The sequence below is a fragment of the Anopheles ziemanni genome, chromosome 3 (assembly GCF_943734765.1).
Source record: "Anopheles ziemanni chromosome 3, idAnoZiCoDA_A2_x.2, whole genome shotgun sequence".
NCBI classification, from domain to species: domain Eukaryota; kingdom Metazoa; phylum Arthropoda; class Insecta; order Diptera; family Culicidae; genus Anopheles; species Anopheles ziemanni.
Window position 1 is genome coordinate 16,720,578 of NC_080706.1, and position 17,653 is coordinate 16,738,230.

Sequence of the window (17,653 nt, forward strand, 5' to 3'; positions counted from 1 at the left end):
GCACTGAACTCACGCCAACTACCGTTCACAATCAACAAAGTTGGCTGTTGGGCTTGAATGGAACCACTAGCAACCTGCACCACCTTGGTGTGTCCTTTGGAAAATTGAAGAATGAACATGAATCACTTCACGACATACCCCGTGCCACAAAAAAGCAACGACCGGTAGTAAAACATGAAAGGAAAAACAGAGAAAACTGTCTCCATAAAAACCACCAAACAATGTGGTAGGAAAAATCGATTCAAATATTAATCGTTTTTGTTTTGCGCTTTTCCCGTTCCATTGTACGTGGCACAAAGAAGGTAAGAAGAAAACAAAACAAAATAACACGAAAAACGATCCAGTCACTGCACGCACTGAAACACTAGAGCGTCCCACTGCACCGCCCCTGCGCCTACTGTGGTCCACCTCTTTGTACCGAAACGGATCACATTCACGGAACGTAGTTCGTTAACCCACACACACGCACAAGACCAGGTTCAATTCGTTGCTGCATTTGCATAAGACTAATTTCAAATTCGAACCAAAAGATGCATCCAGTTCCCGTGAATTACGATTACGCGACAAAGGAAAAGTGCTGTTCGTTCTTTCTCCGACACAGCCACAAGTTTTTCCACAACACAGCTGCTCGCGGGGAGATTAATGACGCGGTAGGAAAAAACACGCAAGGCATTGCATCGAACTTTTGACTTTGCACCATCACAGCTTATGAGTGAGACGGCACGATCAGGGCGTGTGTGCGACGGTGAAAAGAAATCGACGGATGGCCTTCCTTGGAGATTCTTCGCCTGAAAACTGCACGGAAAAGACGGGAGAAACTCGCTTACACACTGTGGGGTGCTTTACGCAATCAATCACGACGACGACGGCGACGATGGCGACGGTCGATGGTCGTCGATGAGAAAAACACACCACGGACGCCCACACGAAGCAAACGAGCTCGCTTTTCACGCACGGAACCGATGCACTTCGATGCAGTTTCGACGAATTTTCACGTCGTTTTGTCTCGCGACACGCACCACGGTGTACGAAAAACGGCCAGATCACTTCGGTTCGGTTGTGAACTAAAAGCAGACAGTGAACAAACGCGTCATTTCCATCATTCAACGCACCAACAAGAGCGAACAGAAGTAGTTTTAGCTGGCACAAGTGGTCGCGTTGGTAGAGGTGTAGGCGCCTGTGCAAAACATTGCCCGTTCACGAACACATTCGCTGATGATTGGATCGAAACGATCGGATCGAAGGGTCCCTTGTTGAGGAGAGCTGCTGTCAGTTTGTCTGTTGTGAGACAATGTAGCTGACGTAGGATTAGCGTCGGTAGATATTGTCTAGGCATAGACATACGTGTACTGCATGCTGAAAACAAACGTAAAATAAACAGTGAACAGGGTTGCCAGCAAGACTTCAAAAGATTCCGATGTATTTCGATACAAAATGCATTTTAAAAACAGCTACACAAAGGTACATATTCTTCTGAAATGTTTCTATGATTTATTTAAGAAATACAATCAATGACAAATGTTCTGCGCTCAGGTTTCCGCGAAAACTTTGAACGATTGTTTTGAAAATTGAATTGATACAACCCTGCACAAACTGTGCTGATATCTTCTTGACGGATAGCACGTCATGCAGCATGCATGCGCCAGCTGAGATTTTCCTTGCTAAAAAGAATCTAGCGGCATTTCTATCACGTGCGAAGCGAATTCAATGTTATGTAAACAAAACACTTCACTATCGCATCCCATCGGAAGCGTAACAAGTCAAGTGAGGAGTGCATTGATTATCGCCTAGGTGATAAGAGGAATCGAGTGGCAATCTTGCTGGTGTTTTGTTTTTCCTGTGCCCCTAGCGAACGGTGACAATACGGTGTGCCAATACGATGTCAATTACCGAAAAGGACCTCTACCGGGACACTCCGGTGCGCTACCTAGGTAGGTATTTTTCGATCGACGGACTTTGTTTGCAAGAATCGATTGGATTACATCACTATTCGGGGGAACTGGGAATACAGGATATACGAACGAGATCGGTGAAGCCTTCCGTCCCGTGATCAAGAAGGTTTTCGTACACGCCAGCTACGCTGTTGCGATAACGTACGTTCTCGCGGATACGGCTGATAAGTCGAAGAAGCAATATGACGTAAGTGTGAATATTTCTTTCAGTCAAGCTTTATTGAATTATTATAGCTCTTTCGTTTCTCGTCTTACTAGAAACCAGAAATCCTTGGAGGTGGACTACGGGGAGCTGCCGTTGCATCCGGTGACACACTTTTGTGGCAAATGTTTGCATCCGTTATTATTCCTGGATTCACCATCAACCGGTAAGTATATTTTCAAACATCTAAAGCACATCAGTTTTCAAACAATCCTTTCTTCCGTTTTAGTATCTGCTGGTTGTCCAAGGTCGCCTTGAAAGCGAACAAAGTTAAAGGTCCTGTTGCGAAGTGGGGACCAACGATGCTCGGGCTACTCGCAATTCCGTTCATTATCCATCCGATCGACCGTGCGGTTGACTATGCGATGGATAACACCTATCGGAAGTATGTCAAATAATAGTGCTTCTGGTGATGACGATGTTTCGTTCGTTTTCCCTACGGTGCTCGAACACGAATCGATATTAGCGCAAACAGCAGTATGTTAGTTAGTTAAATGTGGAAACACAAACGCACACGGAAACAACAAACACTCGACAGATAGACAGTTCGGTCAATAATGGTAGCTTTAGGTCGCGACAGAGTCCTATTTTTGTCACTATGAACTTTGAGGCTATACGAATTGAAAAAAGGATGTTAAATTTACTGGTTATATTATATTGTCTATAACGACTGCAAGGACACTTTACGTGCAAACGTTCTACTACATTCATACACTTTACTGTGATAGGACAGTTCTCATCGTTAACTGACTTGCTATTGTTAGGGTGAAAGGAACAACTAGAACAGTGGTACGAAAAACGTGCTCAAAACTGGTGCTGAAGGGATGCCTTTACAAGCCAAATACAATAAAACTTGCTACCACAAAAGCTTGCCACCAACCAACAATCAACGTACGCTAGTCTCCTCTCCGTTAAGCTATGAGCGGTTGCAAAGATTCATTCGTAGAAAGGATACGTTGGTACTCCGGGGGCACCGAAGGCACGGCCAAGCTGGTTCCTCCTGGACCGAAATGTATTCCGCAACCATCCACCGGCCTGTTGCAGTCGAGAGTGAACAATTTGTTTGATTTTGGCAGCAATCTCAGTTACCATTACGCTGCGTCCGTCAGCCTGGTATTGGTGGTGATGGAGCCGGTCCTGGTACTCTTGCCCGAACGAACGTCCAATGAACTGTACCGCCGTCGTTCCATGAGGTTTCGAACCGAACTGAAAAGAAGGCAAAGTGTGGCCATCAGCAGGGAAGGATTTGCACAAATTCAGATTCGTTCTACCCAAAGCAAATCACGCCGAGGATCTTGTCTGAGGCCGTTGCCGGGTTCTTGCAGTTTAGCCTGATGCCGTTTTCGGGTACAGTATGGCCGGAGCGTTAGGAAGTATATAACCTCCACCAGCGAGATGATGGAAAATCCCAGAAACAGTCCCAGAAGTCCACCAACATTAGCTGCGGTGAGTATTTGAAAAAAACAACCAAATTACCAAGCAGCGCTTTTTTATAATGTAATGCATAGGGCGGCCTTACATAGAAAATCTGTAAATCCAACGAGCTCTCCCTTGGTAAAGCTACGGTAATAGGTATCCTTAACGTAGATGTATACCAGTGCAAGATTTTTCCTTCGATTGAAAAAAGCCAACGGTCAGTTTAACTTCCCATCGATTTGCTCCAAATTGTCCCACTTACTTGGCGTATTGCTCATCCTTCACATCGCTCAGCATCGGTTCACGAATTTCAAACTGTCCGACTTGCAATTCCGCCGTTGTCACGTCCGGCACGTAGCTCACCTCAAAACATCCGGGCAAACAGGTGCACGACAAACTCGTATTCGCCGTAAATGCGATCGAGCTGCGTATCTGCTCGTAACAGCGGGCATTCGCCCGGCTGCAGATCTTCGTGTCCTCGTACAGTTTCGGCAGGTAGTACAGGACACAGCCACAGTTTTCCAGGATCAGCTTCGCTTCACACTCCAACTCGCAGTTGTTGCGCGAGTACACACTGTAGTAGGACAGGTTGGCCTCGTTGGCGAACACACATTGCCGTTGCGATTGGGCCACCTTACGAATCGTTTCCGCCGCGTCGTTGATTTTCGGCGTGATGATAATGCGGTTCTCCGAGCCCACCGGAATGTACTGCGCAAAGTCGGTGATTTTCGGCGACTCGGTTGGGCTGTGAAAAATGATCTTAAACCCGGTCGAGGACGTTGACGAGCAGTAATAGTCGCTCACATTCGCGTCGAGCACGATGGCGAGCCCCATCGTAACTCCCGTTCCAGCAATGACCCGCGGGAAGCTGTTGTTCGTCGGATGGCTTACGAAACCGGTCTCGGGCGTCCAGAGAATGGGTCGGAAACGTCCCACGGCATCGCTCGTTTCCTTCGGGAAAATGTTGAGCGCATTTTCTTTCTGAAACATGTATTCCGAATCGAGCGTATTAAACGTACAGCACAGTCCTTCGTCGGTGAAGACGGATTGGAAAATTTCGGTACACTTTTCCGGATGCTTAGCGAAGCGGCATGCTTTCAGCAGTCCGGAGCATGGTTGTGTCGCCTAAAAAGGTAGGGTGCGAGTTAATAATACTCCAACAAGCCCTCCGCTTCATCGCTCGGAACTTACACTCAACAGAAGCTTCTTCACCACGGACCATTTGCCCTCGTACGTAGTGACGTTAAAGTCTCCATCGATGGAGCAGATGCTCTGCAGGACCGACTGTTCTAGCGTGTGTGCCTCGATACGCTCGGCCGCCTCCCGTCGCACCTGGTTCATGTTGCAGATGGTAACCGCGGGGAAGGGAATGTTTCGGATGTGCGTCGCAATCGGATTGAGCCCGATGATAATGGGCGACGATTGCCACTTGATGTAGACGTTCGAGATGAAGTAGATGGAGCAGACGGTCACGATGAGGAAGGTGAGGAAGAAGTACGCCCTGGAAACGTAGCGATTAGCACCGGTTAGTTTGTAGGTGTTCCGGCGGTGTTCATAGCATTCCGTATTCCGACTTCCTAATCGGCTCTAATTAAATCAGTTTGGGTTTTGTTATCCCATGCTAACTATCGTACACTTATCGGGGCTAATTAAGTGGAAACAAACAGATATCGTGGCTTCTGCTTGTGGTCGACGATGAAGGGTCTTAACTTATGAAGCCATGGATAACATTGGTTTGCATGCAAACACATATTTTTTGTTCCTTCGAATGAAAGGATAACCATCGGTTTGTTTAATAAAGAGCTTATCTTACCGTTCCCATACCGTCATTGAAACCGTTCCAATGTACTTCAGCCCATGGATGGTGGTATTGAGGCAATATTCACGAAGGTTTTCCGAGAACGACACTCTTACCACTTTGTCCCGCGGTTCTGTGAAAAGTTTTAATTAATGGTGATTAGTTAAGCTCAGTTTTGGATTGGTTGGTTTTATAAATCATAGACTAATTAGAAAAGCATAATAAGATGGTCGTTTTTTTTTTTAAATACTCACCCTTCTCGGAACCCGCCAGGGGAAACCGATGCTTATGAACAGGAAAAACCGGTGCCATGTTCACTTATTAATGCACCTGTTACTCGAAATTTGTATACTTTGATGTTAAACGATTTTCTATTGATCCTGATCAATTAAGAATTTTATTTACACCATAAAACTTGAAGAAAAATGCCTTAAGCCATTTCTGTCAAACATCTTTATTAACAAAGGTTGGCAAATATTCGAACCGGTGATCCAATAATCCAACCTGGGTGCGATTTTCCCGTTTTTGATCATCCATATCATCGACCGAATGGTGCAATTTGTGGTAATCCCACCCAAAAGCCCAAGCCCATCGAAAGCTCAATAATGATCCTTGTTTTTCGTTCCATTCGATTGGTCGGTAAAACGTAGGGAAATATCGTGGGCCAATCGAATCGAAGAGGAAAAGGCCATCGGAAAACATTCTCGTTCGATAGCGTCTTTTATTCCTGTTTGTGGAAATTTTGCGAGCCCACTTTTGTTTGCCCAACGTCGTGGCACATCCTTCCCTACGTGGGAGAAGAAGTTTGTACGTACACATTTTCCCAGTGAGCCACCCACCCACCCACTCGCTGCGGTATCCCAAAATCACCCGAAACTGCTTCCTACCTGCTAACCCTACGATTGGGAAGCAAACAGCAGCATCATCATCGGCACGTAATCATAGGCCCTAGCTGTTCCATCGGCCTTTCCACTTGCCACCGGGTTTCCGGCCCGCCGGAAGGAAATTATTTGCATGTATCGACAATCAATCAACCATTCTTGCTCACACGATCCGTTATCCTGTGCTTCACACATACGGGAGGATATAATTTCCCCGAGCTTTCTTGGTGTACGGTGTGTGTTTGTGTGTTTCGTGGGGGGCGCCCGTACATCACAGCAACCTCCCCCGTGCACAAAGAAAGCAAACGCCATCGGTTGGTCACGAAGGTAACATTAATCCTTCCAGTCGAGGCAGCGGCAGTCGAGGATAGGTGACTTGTTGGCTGACAAGTGAGGAAAATGCAGACAAGCACGGAGTCGATCCTGTGTGCTTTAGGATGCCGGAGCCTGCCGGTTTCCCATTATGTTAGCCGACGCCGGTAGACAAACGAAGGAAAACGTTCCAAACCGCAAACAAGCTGTTGGTAAGCTAGAGGGATTTTATTTGTTTCTCTTATCCCGCTAACACTAACAAATATATTAAACAAACCCCTGATTTTATGAGGAATCGCCTTTCGATAGGTATTGAATTGTGTGTTCTTCAAAGTTTGCTTATTGTTGATCCAGTTATGTTTTCGTTTGGAATACACTTATGAGGGTTATAAGACGTGGAGTTTCATTCCAGCCCTGTTTTTAACCTTTTTAAACTTGATCCAAACAAACGAACTTTAGTCGAACTGTGGTTGAAAACTTCCTCCGAACATCGTCTAAAAAACAGATAACCCTTGAAGGGGGTAACGAACCTCTAACCGGTTGGCTAAGCCTTAGCGTGGTCATCTTAATCGTTCCGTTCTACCAGTCTTTTTCCAGCACCAAGTCTCTTATTCCACTATTTGCCCCGTTCGATTGACCCTCATCCTTCGCCGTGGCTCGTCTCCGGTCGCCGTCCAGAGCCTAATCGATTGTCCTAAATTGAAATTTCATTAAAGTTTAATTTGCAATTTTGTCACCCGGCACAACCCGCCCTTAAAGTCATCACTTTCCAATTTTTCGCCCGGTTACCTTCGGGTTCGGGTCTTTGGGCCGTGAGTTGTTGGCCAAAAGCGACTTGCAAGGTGGTGCAAGGGCAAGAAGGGTTTAACGAGAGGGCGACGGGGGATGGAAATCTAACGGGCTAACGGCTTAATCCTGCGGCGGTTTGACCGGCGGGATTCCGACCGTAGCCGCCTGTGTACCATCTGCTTGCGGCTCCGGTTAGCATATTTTCCTTGCGGTAGGCAAGGAAATATGCTGTGCGGGGAACGGGATAGAAGCCAAAACCTGGGTTGTAAGCACCCGTAATAGCTTATTTTTGATGGCGGCTTAGGGAGGAAAAAGAAAGGAAAATGGGAGCATCATGAAATTCTATCCCATTCGATCAATAATCGTTGCATTGCCAGAATCTGAGCGGGGTTTAGATCTGTAGATATTTCTATCGGAGGAATTGGAGTATGAGTTTTCATGCTGATAAAAGCAGATTTTCTTTTCGTAATTTTTGTTCCACACAACTATCCCATATGAGTGGAAACAAACACCCAATGATGAACTAAAAAGCATAACCTAAGCTAAAAGTATGGAAGTATCAGTCGATAGAACATTTGTAAAGGTCAAAATTCACTGTTGAAAATGTTAAAGGCTCTTCATAACCCGCTTATGAGCAGGAAAAAGAAAACACAAAAACAAAAACTTCCCAGTAAAAAGGTTTTGATACAGTTAAATTCCAGTTCAGCGCTTTATCCAATGGGTTGGACATGGAAGGATATTTGTTTATTTTGCATCGAATAAAATTCGCCGCCTCCGCCTTCGCATGGGCTGATGGTCGGTTTGATGTTTATTCAAAGCTTTCATGTTTTCAGCCGTGTGTTGGCATTGCCCTTAAAGGTTCGTTTCAATTTTAATGGTTTGGATTTTCCGACGAACGGGGCGAACTTTTTTTTTCAGCGGAAAACGGTTTCAAATTACGTTCCAAATAAATCTCGAACCCATCAGCATGGATCCAATTTTAAATTTAACTTTCCATATAATTAATTAATAGCCTTCTTGAGCTGTATGAGAAAAACCATTTAAATGTGCAGTGGGTAAAAAAGTATGATCCTCATCAATCCAAACGATGTTAATTTAATTGCACGAAAATTCTAGGAAGTACGCTGCTATTCCCCCATTTGAATTTTAAATCCCCTTGGACGTAGCGCATTGCGTTAATTTGTATCGTTTCCAGGTTGACGGCGGCATTGGATGTTAATTAAAAAGTGGTGCATATCAACAGATAAAACAACGGCATACGCAATGTACAAAGGCAACATGCGTGCAGTGCAGCATAAATGACACCCGATTGCGTAGGGTCGTCGCTGAGATTAAAATGCACTTTTGAATGTTTTTCTCTCCCGCGATTGTTTCGTTCGATGCATTGTTGGAAGCTGGGAATGCACTTTAGCAAATTCATACACACACACACACAGTCAGCAGCCAAGCGAATATTCGACGAATAATTGCACAACAGACATCACGATACAGATTATTTTGGGCGAAATGAATGAAATTGAATTTAATCCTTCCAAATGGCTTCCCTTCCAATGTGACTTCGTTCAACAGTTATCGAAAAATTATGAATTCTCATTTTAAAAAACCCCAAACACCGTTTTCATCGTCACAATCAGTGTACCGGGTTCTGGCCTTTTCCTATATCCGCCCAATTTTTTTTTTTTTTAATATTCCGTTTACCGTCAAAAAAGAAGGGTGAAAACATTATCCGTATCGCATCCGGATCGTTGAACAAAGTCGATTTTTTTAATTAAACGTATCCGAAGGTCCAACAGGATTGCGAATTAATGTGTTTACTGATTTTTGTTTTTCGTAGTATCGTTGTACGCTTTCGGTTTGAGTTGCTTAAAAGATCATAAGAACGGGTTTATGTGTTTTTCCCTGTTTGCCCATCTCTTCACGATAGAGTTCCTGAGGGTAAGATAACACCACTGTATCAATAATGTCACTGTCCGCTTTTTTGGTCCATTCACGTAAATTGTTCGGAAATTCGAACGCGATCGAATCCTGGCTCCGAATTAATCGGGGAGCTTTTGTTTTTATATTCACCACCTCGCTTGAAGTGCATATTCTCACTTTCGCAACGAAATTTAAAAGCGATTTTGAGAAGTTTATCCGATTTTTGGAAAGTGAACCACTTTCGGTGGGGTATCGTTTTTTTCCGGTTCGATTTCGGTTACTATCTCTTTTCGTTGTTCTCCGGAAATGGTGTCACATTTTTGTACAAACCAAAGCGAATTGCAGGTATGTGTCGCGATGTGCCGAAATGACTGCCGGTTGGTTAAACGGTTCTTAAATTTCCATCCACGGATGCGATCCGGCAATGGAAACTCTCGGTAGGATACTGGAGCACAATATGCCTGGATCGATGCATTGTTTCTATCGGCAATCGTGCTCGAATGTTCTTTGGATGATTGTGGCTCGGAAGGAAACTGCTGGTGGTTGCATGCACGGTCGCACAGTTGGGCATGAGTTATTTATTTTGACAGAATATATTTCTAATTACTTGTAGTAATTGCTTCATTTCAAATAGTTTTACTAAACTAAATACTATTGGGTTTGGAAGATGTTTATAAGCTGCATTATTATAAAGCAAAGAAGATAGGTGAAAAAAAAATTAAACAAGAAAGTTGTTTGGAATTGGTAGACAAATTTACACAATTCTTGGAAAGCAGATCTAAGGTTATAAAATTACTTAAGAGCATCTACTTTGAATCTACTTGAGTGTCCTAGACAACCTAACATCTACTAATGTCCCACTGTGCGCGGAATTGCATTTGCAACCGACGCCGCAATGCCACGGTACGATGTTCCGATGGTGTGACATAAAGTTTATCTTTGTCGAGTTTGCATAAACATTGTCCTCCCTCCTCCCTCTAATCCCACTTTTACCTATTACTCGTCGACGCGGGACACACTTGACTTGATGCGCTTTCACCCCTCATCAAGCCCTGATGGGTCTGATTCGAACGGAACGATATGAATGGCAAACGGCACAGAATTGCACCGAGTGTCACGAAGGATGTGTGTGTGTGTGTGTGTGTGTGTGTTACCCACTCCATGGAGTTGCTGCTGTCCGAAAAGCCGGTTGTGGTCACTTGGGTTCTGTTAATTTGGACCGAACCGAACTGGGTCAGGTATGACACAAGGTGGGTTGAATGTTAGCTGAAATTAAATTCTGGACTTTACAACAAGCTGGTTCCGCTGCATGTAACATACCGCAGGGTAAAATCCACAAACATTCATTGTCGGAAATGAGGAAGCGCCATAGCGAAGCAGGCGACGAGGGACATTTACACAAGCGAAAGGACATTTTTCAGTACAAGGTTCCGATGTTTGTTCAGTTGGAGTGATGCAGCCGGCGTTACGGACTGTTTGTTTTAGTTCCCTTTTTTACCACTTATGCTGGGCACATGTTCGTAAACTTTTGCTGTAAATTCCTCGCACCCGTGTCGCTACTGCATATAACACGTATTTTATCACGACGGGGTTGGGTGGAGTTTCGTAAAAAATGAATGTAGAAATTAATGTCACCAATGCACTTGGGATAAATTCTCATAAAAGGAGGGGGTTGGGAATGGTCTAACTTTTCCAATCTTGTTGGTATGGGTTTTATTCGTGTTCGAGCACAAAATAAAAAAGATTCTTCGGATTCTGGGGAAAGATGGTTCTTAATTGGCGGAATGTCTTTTAATTTAATTATTCGATATGTGCCCATGGCAAGGGTTCATACTGGTTTACTCCTTTTTAAACGAATTAAACTGAAAGGTATTTAATTTGAGACACAAGGATCATTAAGCAACCTAAGTAATTAATTCGTGCTTGAACAAAGGATTCAGTGTTTAAACAGAGATAAGTTTTAAACTAAGTTTTCCTTAGAGTTCAGGGTACAACACTCTGCATTTTGCTTTGACCTTCCTCTGGGACGAGCGTCCATGTCGGTAAGCTTACAGTGATAAAGACCGGCTTCCTGAACAACGATCTCAGGTTCCAAAGCTAAGCTCCCGTGCTTAACTAGCTTTCCCCCGGCAACCATAGAAACAGATGCTCGCGCCCTTGCAACCAACGCCATTCTTTTCCCTCGGGATAGTTAGATTTCATAAATAGCACATCGCTATTTGCCTTCGTCATTAGTGCCACCGAGTAGCCGGCCGGGTTTTTTGAGGTCAACCACGACGATGCAACGAGATGCAGGTGCTTTTCAACATGGGCTCCCTCAACGAGGGATGCTTTTTCATTGCTTCTTTGTTAAATATTGTCCCTTTTTTTAAAAAAAAAGCTACGCAATGAAAATGAGCTTGCAAAGCATTGCCACATAGGTTGCTTATAAGGGCACAGCGCGGTGTAAATTGATGCAAATTAACGCGCTCTCATCAGCTAGTTGACACTTGCAGTTTTTACCGGGTGTGTGTGGGGAGATACACTGTGCAGAAAAATGGGACTTGATGTTTTCCCTGGTTTTGAATCACGTTTTTCACTATCGTTTATGTCGTCTAAAGTGCCGCAGGAAAGTGGCGTTGCATTACATCTGCAATGTCCGTGTTGAACTTTTCCACTTTCTGTGTTAATGGATGCACTTTAGATAATGAAATTGCTCTTTATAGTGAATGAAAAATGAGCAGTTCAGTGATAAATTTATTAAAAAAGGCAGCTTAGCTTGGTTTTGTGGTAATGAAAACAGAAATAACAAAAAAGTAGCGAATATTTCTCAATGGCCAAGTTTCCCAAGGGTAAACTGAAACTAGTTTACTAGTTTTTACTCCTGTCTTGTCTCCTGTCTGATTTACTTTATAGAATGATCAACATCCTCTAAATATTCTTAAAGAGTTTGAGTTGTGAAATTAAATGTCATCGGGAATGTCCCTGTAACGATCCTTAATAATTTTAAATATCAATCAAATGCTATTGCTGTTTGGTTGTAAACACTTTTTCGTTTGTCATGAAGTAAACATTTATTTTGTTAAAGAAGGAGTCTTTCAATGTCATGAAGACGTACAAAACCATTCTCGAGTGCGCTTGAAATCACGTGACAAACTTCATACGCCCATCGGTACCTTGCATGATCGGTGACATCCTCTGCACGTACCTCTCGAACACGTCAATATCCAGCGGTCCAACGCGCACGTTTGACCGGTGCTGACCGAACATCTCGTACCCGTTGCCACCGCTGCCAATCCAGGCGGCAATCGCAATTCGGTATACGGCGCTTGGCTGCAGCGGTTCGTATCGTGGCACTCGGCAGACTCGACAGCGCACTTGCACACTCTGAACCCGCTGGAAGGCGGGTTTCGTCCGGTTGAACACCACTTGGAGGCCTGAGAACTGTAGCACATCGGCGGTTCCGTAACGACTCGCGCTGTACTCAAGGGCCTCCAGAAGGTGCTCGCCACGCAGGTCGAACGTGTCGACGGTGTTCTCGTAAGGGATGGCCGTGACGAGGTCCTCGTACGTGAGTGTACCGGCGTTGAGTGACGTCCGCAATCCTCCATCGTTGGTAATACCGATTGCAGCGTACGTCCACTCCGATTCGGCCACATCCCGGCCGACATAGTAGTCCACGAAGGCGTCCGCAACGAAACTTCCAAAGTTACATTCTCCCGTTCGGCATCCTTCCTTCGCGAGGAATACCAACGAAACGCCAACTGGGCGCACGGCCAGGTAATCTACCTGCGCACGCCAAGGCACAAGTTCCCGCTCGATTTCATCGTCCTTGGGGTACGGTTCGTCTAGGTACTCGGTGTTTCCCTCCCAGCTAACGATCTCCCCGGCGTCGTCAAAGTACATCACCAGGTGGCCAACGTACTTGCTAAACGAGCCGGCCTGCACGACCAACACCTTCCGGCCACTAGACACCTGCTCCACAACCACGGGATAGCTATCCTCCGGACTATCCGGCCAATCGGTGACCGGTCCTTCGTGCAGAAGCGTATGGGAGTGTCCACCGACCACCACATCCACATCCGGACATTCACGGGCCAACTTCCGATCGATCGTGATGCCACAGTGCGAAAGGACTACGATGATATCCACACCGGACTGCTTCAAGGCAGCTGCTTCCCGGTTGACGGCGTCGACTTCGTCCAAAAATCGCACCCGGTCCGTCATGCTGAGTGTATCCGTGGCGTGGTGTATCACTCCCACTATGCCGATCTTCCTTCCACCTCGCTCTAGGATCACACTTTTCTGGAACTTGCCCTGCAGCGTTGGTTCTTCCGCGTCGTCAATGTTCGCCACCACCATAGGACTCGTAATCCCTTCGAGGAATGGGACGAGACCCTCGACGCCATGGTCAAACTCGTGGTTCCCGAGGGTCATTGCGTCGGCTGGTAGCAGGTTCAAGAAGTACGCCGTCACGTTCCATCGCAACAGTGTGTACCAGATCGTGCCCTGGAAGCTATCGCCCGCGTTCAAATATATAGGGTTCCGGTCGGCGTACTCCTGCTGGAGGGCCCTAACGCGTGCCACCACCCTCGCGTACCCTCCGATGCACCGGTCACCTTCATCCGGTTTGCACCGGGTTGAAACCGTGTTCACCTCCTCATATCGTGCGTGCAGATCGTTCAAATGAATCACCGTCAGTGGGTAGAGCGAATTGTTGTCTTTCTGTTCCTTCTGAGGTTTACTGATGACGACACCTTGCGGATCGATGCTGGCCGCCTCCGTTCCGGGAGGAGCTGTCAAACACAGCGTCAAAAGAACGCCACAAAGTACACGCGCCGACTCGGTCCACATCTTGTTCGGGTCGAGTGTGGACGAACACTGGCACACGAGACCGGTTGTTGTTGATAAGAAAGAGTTATAACGACGCAACGCTACGATAATCAGGGAACCGTTTTGCCCTAGATTCCTCCTCTCTCTTTTCGATTGGGGAGATTGGGCAACAGTGTTGTGCATCCTTTTGGCTTCGGGCAATCACCAACGCTGGCAATGGCTTACTGATCTGTGATGGTTTGTTTGCCATCGTAGTAGGCTTTATTTTGGCGTATTTGGTTCTTTCATCAGCAACAATTCTTTCTTTAGTTATTGTAAAATGAAATTTTATGGTATTTGGGGATTAAAATGTTCAATGTGACTATAATTTGGAAAAGGTAAAAATAACTTCTCAATGTAATTCCGACAATCATCTAACCTGTGCTGTTAGCTGTGTGTGATATCTGCGTGATCACAATAAATTAATTCCATATCTGAGAACGATCGTTTGTGCCAGTACTGATAACGGCATGTGATTAATGTGTGCCGATAAGATGGGAATAATATATAAGCGTAATGGATTTGACTCCCTTCAATTTGCTAAAACTCCATGACGTGCGAAGAAATCATTAGTTAATTTTATCTTCTCCATGGAATTCGATCGGGGAGGGTCTTATTTGCAATTTGCATAAATCATGTGTAATTTTTCGATACATCAAACCCGTCCAAAAATCGATCCATATCGATTTACACGCATTCCTCGGTTTGTGTGAACGCGGTAGTAAAGGAATGATGTTTTCGGGACCACGCCTTCATGAAGAATACATGAAAAAATAAACACACTAACTGTACCTTTTCAAACTTGAGGTGTTAGACCCATATTAAAAGTAATAAACTGACCAAAATAACTTTTACAACAGTTTTCAAACACGAACCGTTTTGGTTCGATCATTGTTGTTGCTCATTAAACCATTTGATTGAAAATACAGCGTTATCAAAAGAACCATCTCGGTTCGGTTAGTGTCAATTCGTCATCTTCTTCGCCATCCGACGACAAAGTCAACAGACAGTAAGTGTGTTTTTGTCGGTTTGCTTATCTTACGATGAATAATAAACTGGCCAATGAAGGATGACAGTCGTTGGTTAAAAAGCGAATCAGTCCGGTCTACCGTCGGCCAGTTGAATTCCGAACATCGTACCTCGAGACTGCGTGTTGCTGCCATCCCAGAGAACCGTCATTTTACATCTCTTTCAAAGACGCCACAAACGATTCACGTCGACATCACGCTTCGGTGTAATCCGTGACAGTGCTGATCGCGGCAGATTTTCTTATCAAGAACGCCTTTCGTGACGTAACAGTATATTGCTGTGGTCGTTGTGAAGGTGAAACTCACGACTTGGTCGTAGCTTGATTGCGGTGCAGTAGGGGAACCGTGCTCGCCAGTCACACTGTTTGGATCCACTTAGCACGATGACTCTATGGCGGTTTTCGGTGAACGTCTGTGTGTTGCTTTTGGCGTGCACGTCGTCGGTCAGATCTGCCATTGGCCACTCGGGAGTACTGATTGCGAAACAAAACGATCTGTTTCCGCTCACACTGATCCACCTGAACGATTTCCATGCCCGGTTTGAGGAGACAAACTTCTACTCGACGCGCTGCAAACCGGACGAGGGTGAACGGTGCATCGGAGGGTACGCCAGAGTTGTGTCCCGTGTGAAATCTCTCCGGCAGGAGTACGCCGACCGGAACCCCATATATCTGAACGCGGGTGATAACTTCCAGGGTACGCTCTGGTACTCGCTGCTCCGATGGAACGTAACGGCGCACTTCTTGAACATGCTACCGGCAGATGTAATGACCCTCGGGAACCACGAGTTTGAGCATGGAATCGGTGGTCTAGTGCCCTTTCTCGATGTGATCGAGAGCCCGGTGGTGGTGGCGAATATCGACGATACGGAGGAACCTACTCTGCAAGGGAAGTACCGGAAAAGTATAGTCTTGGAACGCGGCGGACGAAAGATCGGCATCGTTGGAGTCATCCATCATCTGACAAATACGATGGGAATGACGGAGAAGTTGCGGTTCCTCGACGAGGTGGAGCATCTGCGGACGGAGATCGAGAGTTTGGTGAAATCAGGAGTTACCCACATTATCGTTCTGTCGCACTGCGGTCTAGAGATTGATCGTAAAATCGCCCGCGAGCTGCCCGAGGTGGATATCGTGGTCGGTGGTCATTCACATACCTTCCTATACAATGGGTCCACCGAGACGTTCCCGGATCAAGCGGAGGACAGCTATCCGGTAGTGGTGGAACACCCCACTGGTCATCGCACTCTCATCGTGCAGGCAGCATCGTACGCTAAATATGTCGGTCGGATCACTCTGTACTTTGATGGGGAAGGAAACATCCGCGATTGGGAGGGCAATCCGGAGTTCCTCGATGAGTCGGTTCCACTTGATGCGGTCGTACGAGACGAGCTGGCACCATGGCGGGAACAGGTCGATGTTCAAGCAAACCGACCGGTCGGGACATCCGCCGTAACCTTGTCCAAGGCGGAGTGTTCTCATGGTGAGTGTAACTTTGGGAACTTCATCACGGACGGGTACATCGATTACTTTGCCACGGAGTTCCAGAAGGCCCCGAAGCCGGATCAGTGGACGGACGTGGCCATTACGTTCAACACCGGCGGTGGAATGAGGACTTCGTTGCGTGATGGTCATTTGACGTACGACGATCTTGCGACAGCCGTTCCTTTTGAGGACACAGTTGATAGCTTCGATCTGGAAGGACGCCATCTGTTGGAAGTCTTGGAGCACAGTGCCTCCCGGTATGGAACATCCGATATGATGCAGGTGTCCGGTATGCGAGTGGTGTACGACCTTCGACGTTCGGAAGGAAGTCGTGTGGTGTCGGTGGCACTACGCTGCCTTGTGTGTAAGACGCCAAAGTACGAACCACTGGAACCGACACGTGTTTATCGTGTAGCCACCGGAACATACATAAGGAACGGTGGAAGCGGATACACGATGATTCCCCAACATGCCACCAATCTCAAAGTGGGTCCGGTGGACATTGCCGTCCTCGAGGGGTACGTGCGGAAGATGACTCCGGTAATCGCCGGGATCGAGGGACGCATCACCGTTCTCGAGTGATATTCGGCGGCGAAAAACGAAAACATCAAAACGTACATGCATCAATTATCACGTCACTGCCAAACATTCCTATCCCCATGCCCCGGTCGAGAAAGCACCTCTCAGTTCCAGACGCCAGCCTCAACAGCTTGTTTGCTTTAGCGGATTTTCACTTCTTTCCCGTCGATGCTTGGATTTTTGGAGAAGCACATTCGAGGAGTCGAAATCAAACCGATAGCTTCGGTTGCGCACTGAATGAGGCCATTGGTAGAGGAGTGCTTTTGGCTAACGGTACGACATTGATCTTCGTGTTTTGCGGCCGTCTCAACCGGCACCATCCAAAATCCAAAGGAGAAAAGCCGCACCCTCGGCGGGAATCTTGTCGCATACGGCAAACTTTGGCAAAGTCAACGAGCTTCCCGAAAAAGCAAAACAAATGGCTCAAGGCGCGTTTCGCGTGTT

The 17,653-nt window shown here is 46.2% G+C and overlaps 4 protein-coding genes across 4 annotated transcripts; 2 read left to right on the forward strand and 2 right to left on the reverse strand.

Moving 5' to 3' along the window:
- Window positions 1–1,639: 1,639 nt before the first annotated feature.
- On the forward strand, window positions 1,640–3,014 carry LOC131287785 (mitochondrial fission process protein 1). Its single transcript, XM_058316868.1, has 4 exons — window positions 1,640–1,931; window positions 2,012–2,139; window positions 2,211–2,320; window positions 2,384–3,014. Exons 1-4 carry the CDS (start codon window positions 1,880–1,882, stop codon window positions 2,550–2,552), a joined length of 459 nt encoding a protein of 152 aa, XP_058172851.1. The 5' UTR covers window positions 1,640–1,879; the 3' UTR covers window positions 2,553–3,014.
- Window positions 3,015–3,090: 76 nt separating this feature from the next.
- LOC131284220 (pickpocket protein 28) lies at window positions 3,091–5,680 on the reverse strand. The gene is made up of 7 exons (XM_058313075.1): window positions 5,623–5,680; window positions 5,384–5,501; window positions 4,762–5,071; window positions 3,833–4,695; window positions 3,674–3,765; window positions 3,426–3,595; window positions 3,091–3,360 (listed from the first exon to the last, which is right to left on the reverse strand). Exons 1-7 carry the CDS (start codon window positions 5,678–5,680, stop codon window positions 3,091–3,093), a joined length of 1,881 nt encoding a protein of 626 aa, XP_058169058.1.
- Window positions 5,681–12,380: 6,700 nt separating this feature from the next.
- On the reverse strand, window positions 12,381–14,100 carry LOC131284221 (apyrase-like). Its single transcript, XM_058313076.1, has one exon. The coding sequence runs from the start codon at window positions 14,098–14,100 to the stop codon at window positions 12,391–12,393; it is 1,710 nt and encodes a 569-aa protein (XP_058169059.1). The 3' UTR covers window positions 12,381–12,390.
- A 1,429-nt stretch (window positions 14,101–15,529) lies between these two features.
- LOC131284222 (apyrase-like) lies at window positions 15,530–17,212 on the forward strand. Its single transcript, XM_058313077.1, has one exon. It carries the CDS (start codon window positions 15,530–15,532, stop codon window positions 17,210–17,212), a length of 1,683 nt encoding a protein of 560 aa, XP_058169060.1.
- The last annotated feature ends 441 nt before the right edge of the window (window positions 17,213–17,653 follow it).

What these genes read in the sequence shown, in the direction of transcription:
- LOC131287785 (XM_058316868.1), top strand. Translation starts at nt 1,880, where the DNA reads ATGTCAATTACCGAAAAGGACCTCTACCGGGACACTCCGGTGCGCTAC. An exon ending in CACTCCGGTGCGCTACCTAG is followed by an intron (nt 1,932 to 2,011) that starts GTAGGTATTTTT and finishes CTGGGAATACAG; the next exon opens with GATATACGAACGAGATCGGT. An exon ending in CCTGGATTCACCATCAACCG is followed by an intron (nt 2,321 to 2,383) that starts GTAAGTATATTT and finishes CTTCCGTTTTAG; the next exon opens with TATCTGCTGGTTGTCCAAGG.
- LOC131284222 (XM_058313077.1), top strand. Translation starts at nt 15,530, where the DNA reads ATGACTCTATGGCGGTTTTCGGTGAACGTCTGTGTGTTGCTTTTGGCG.
- LOC131284220 (XM_058313075.1), bottom strand. Translation starts at nt 5,680, where the DNA reads ATGGCACCGGTTTTTCCTGTTCATAAGCATCGGTTTCCCCTGGCGGGT. An exon ending in AAGGATGAGCAATACGCCAA is followed by an intron (nt 3,766 to 3,832) that starts GTAAGTGGGACA and finishes TTTCAATCGAAG; the next exon opens with GAAAAATCTTGCACTGGTAT. An exon ending in CTCGGCGTGATTTGCTTTGG is followed by an intron (nt 3,361 to 3,425) that starts GTAGAACGAATC and finishes CCTTCTTTTCAG; the next exon opens with TTCGGTTCGAAACCTCATGG.
- LOC131284221 (XM_058313076.1), bottom strand. Translation starts at nt 14,100, where the DNA reads ATGTGGACCGAGTCGGCGCGTGTACTTTGTGGCGTTCTTTTGACGCTG.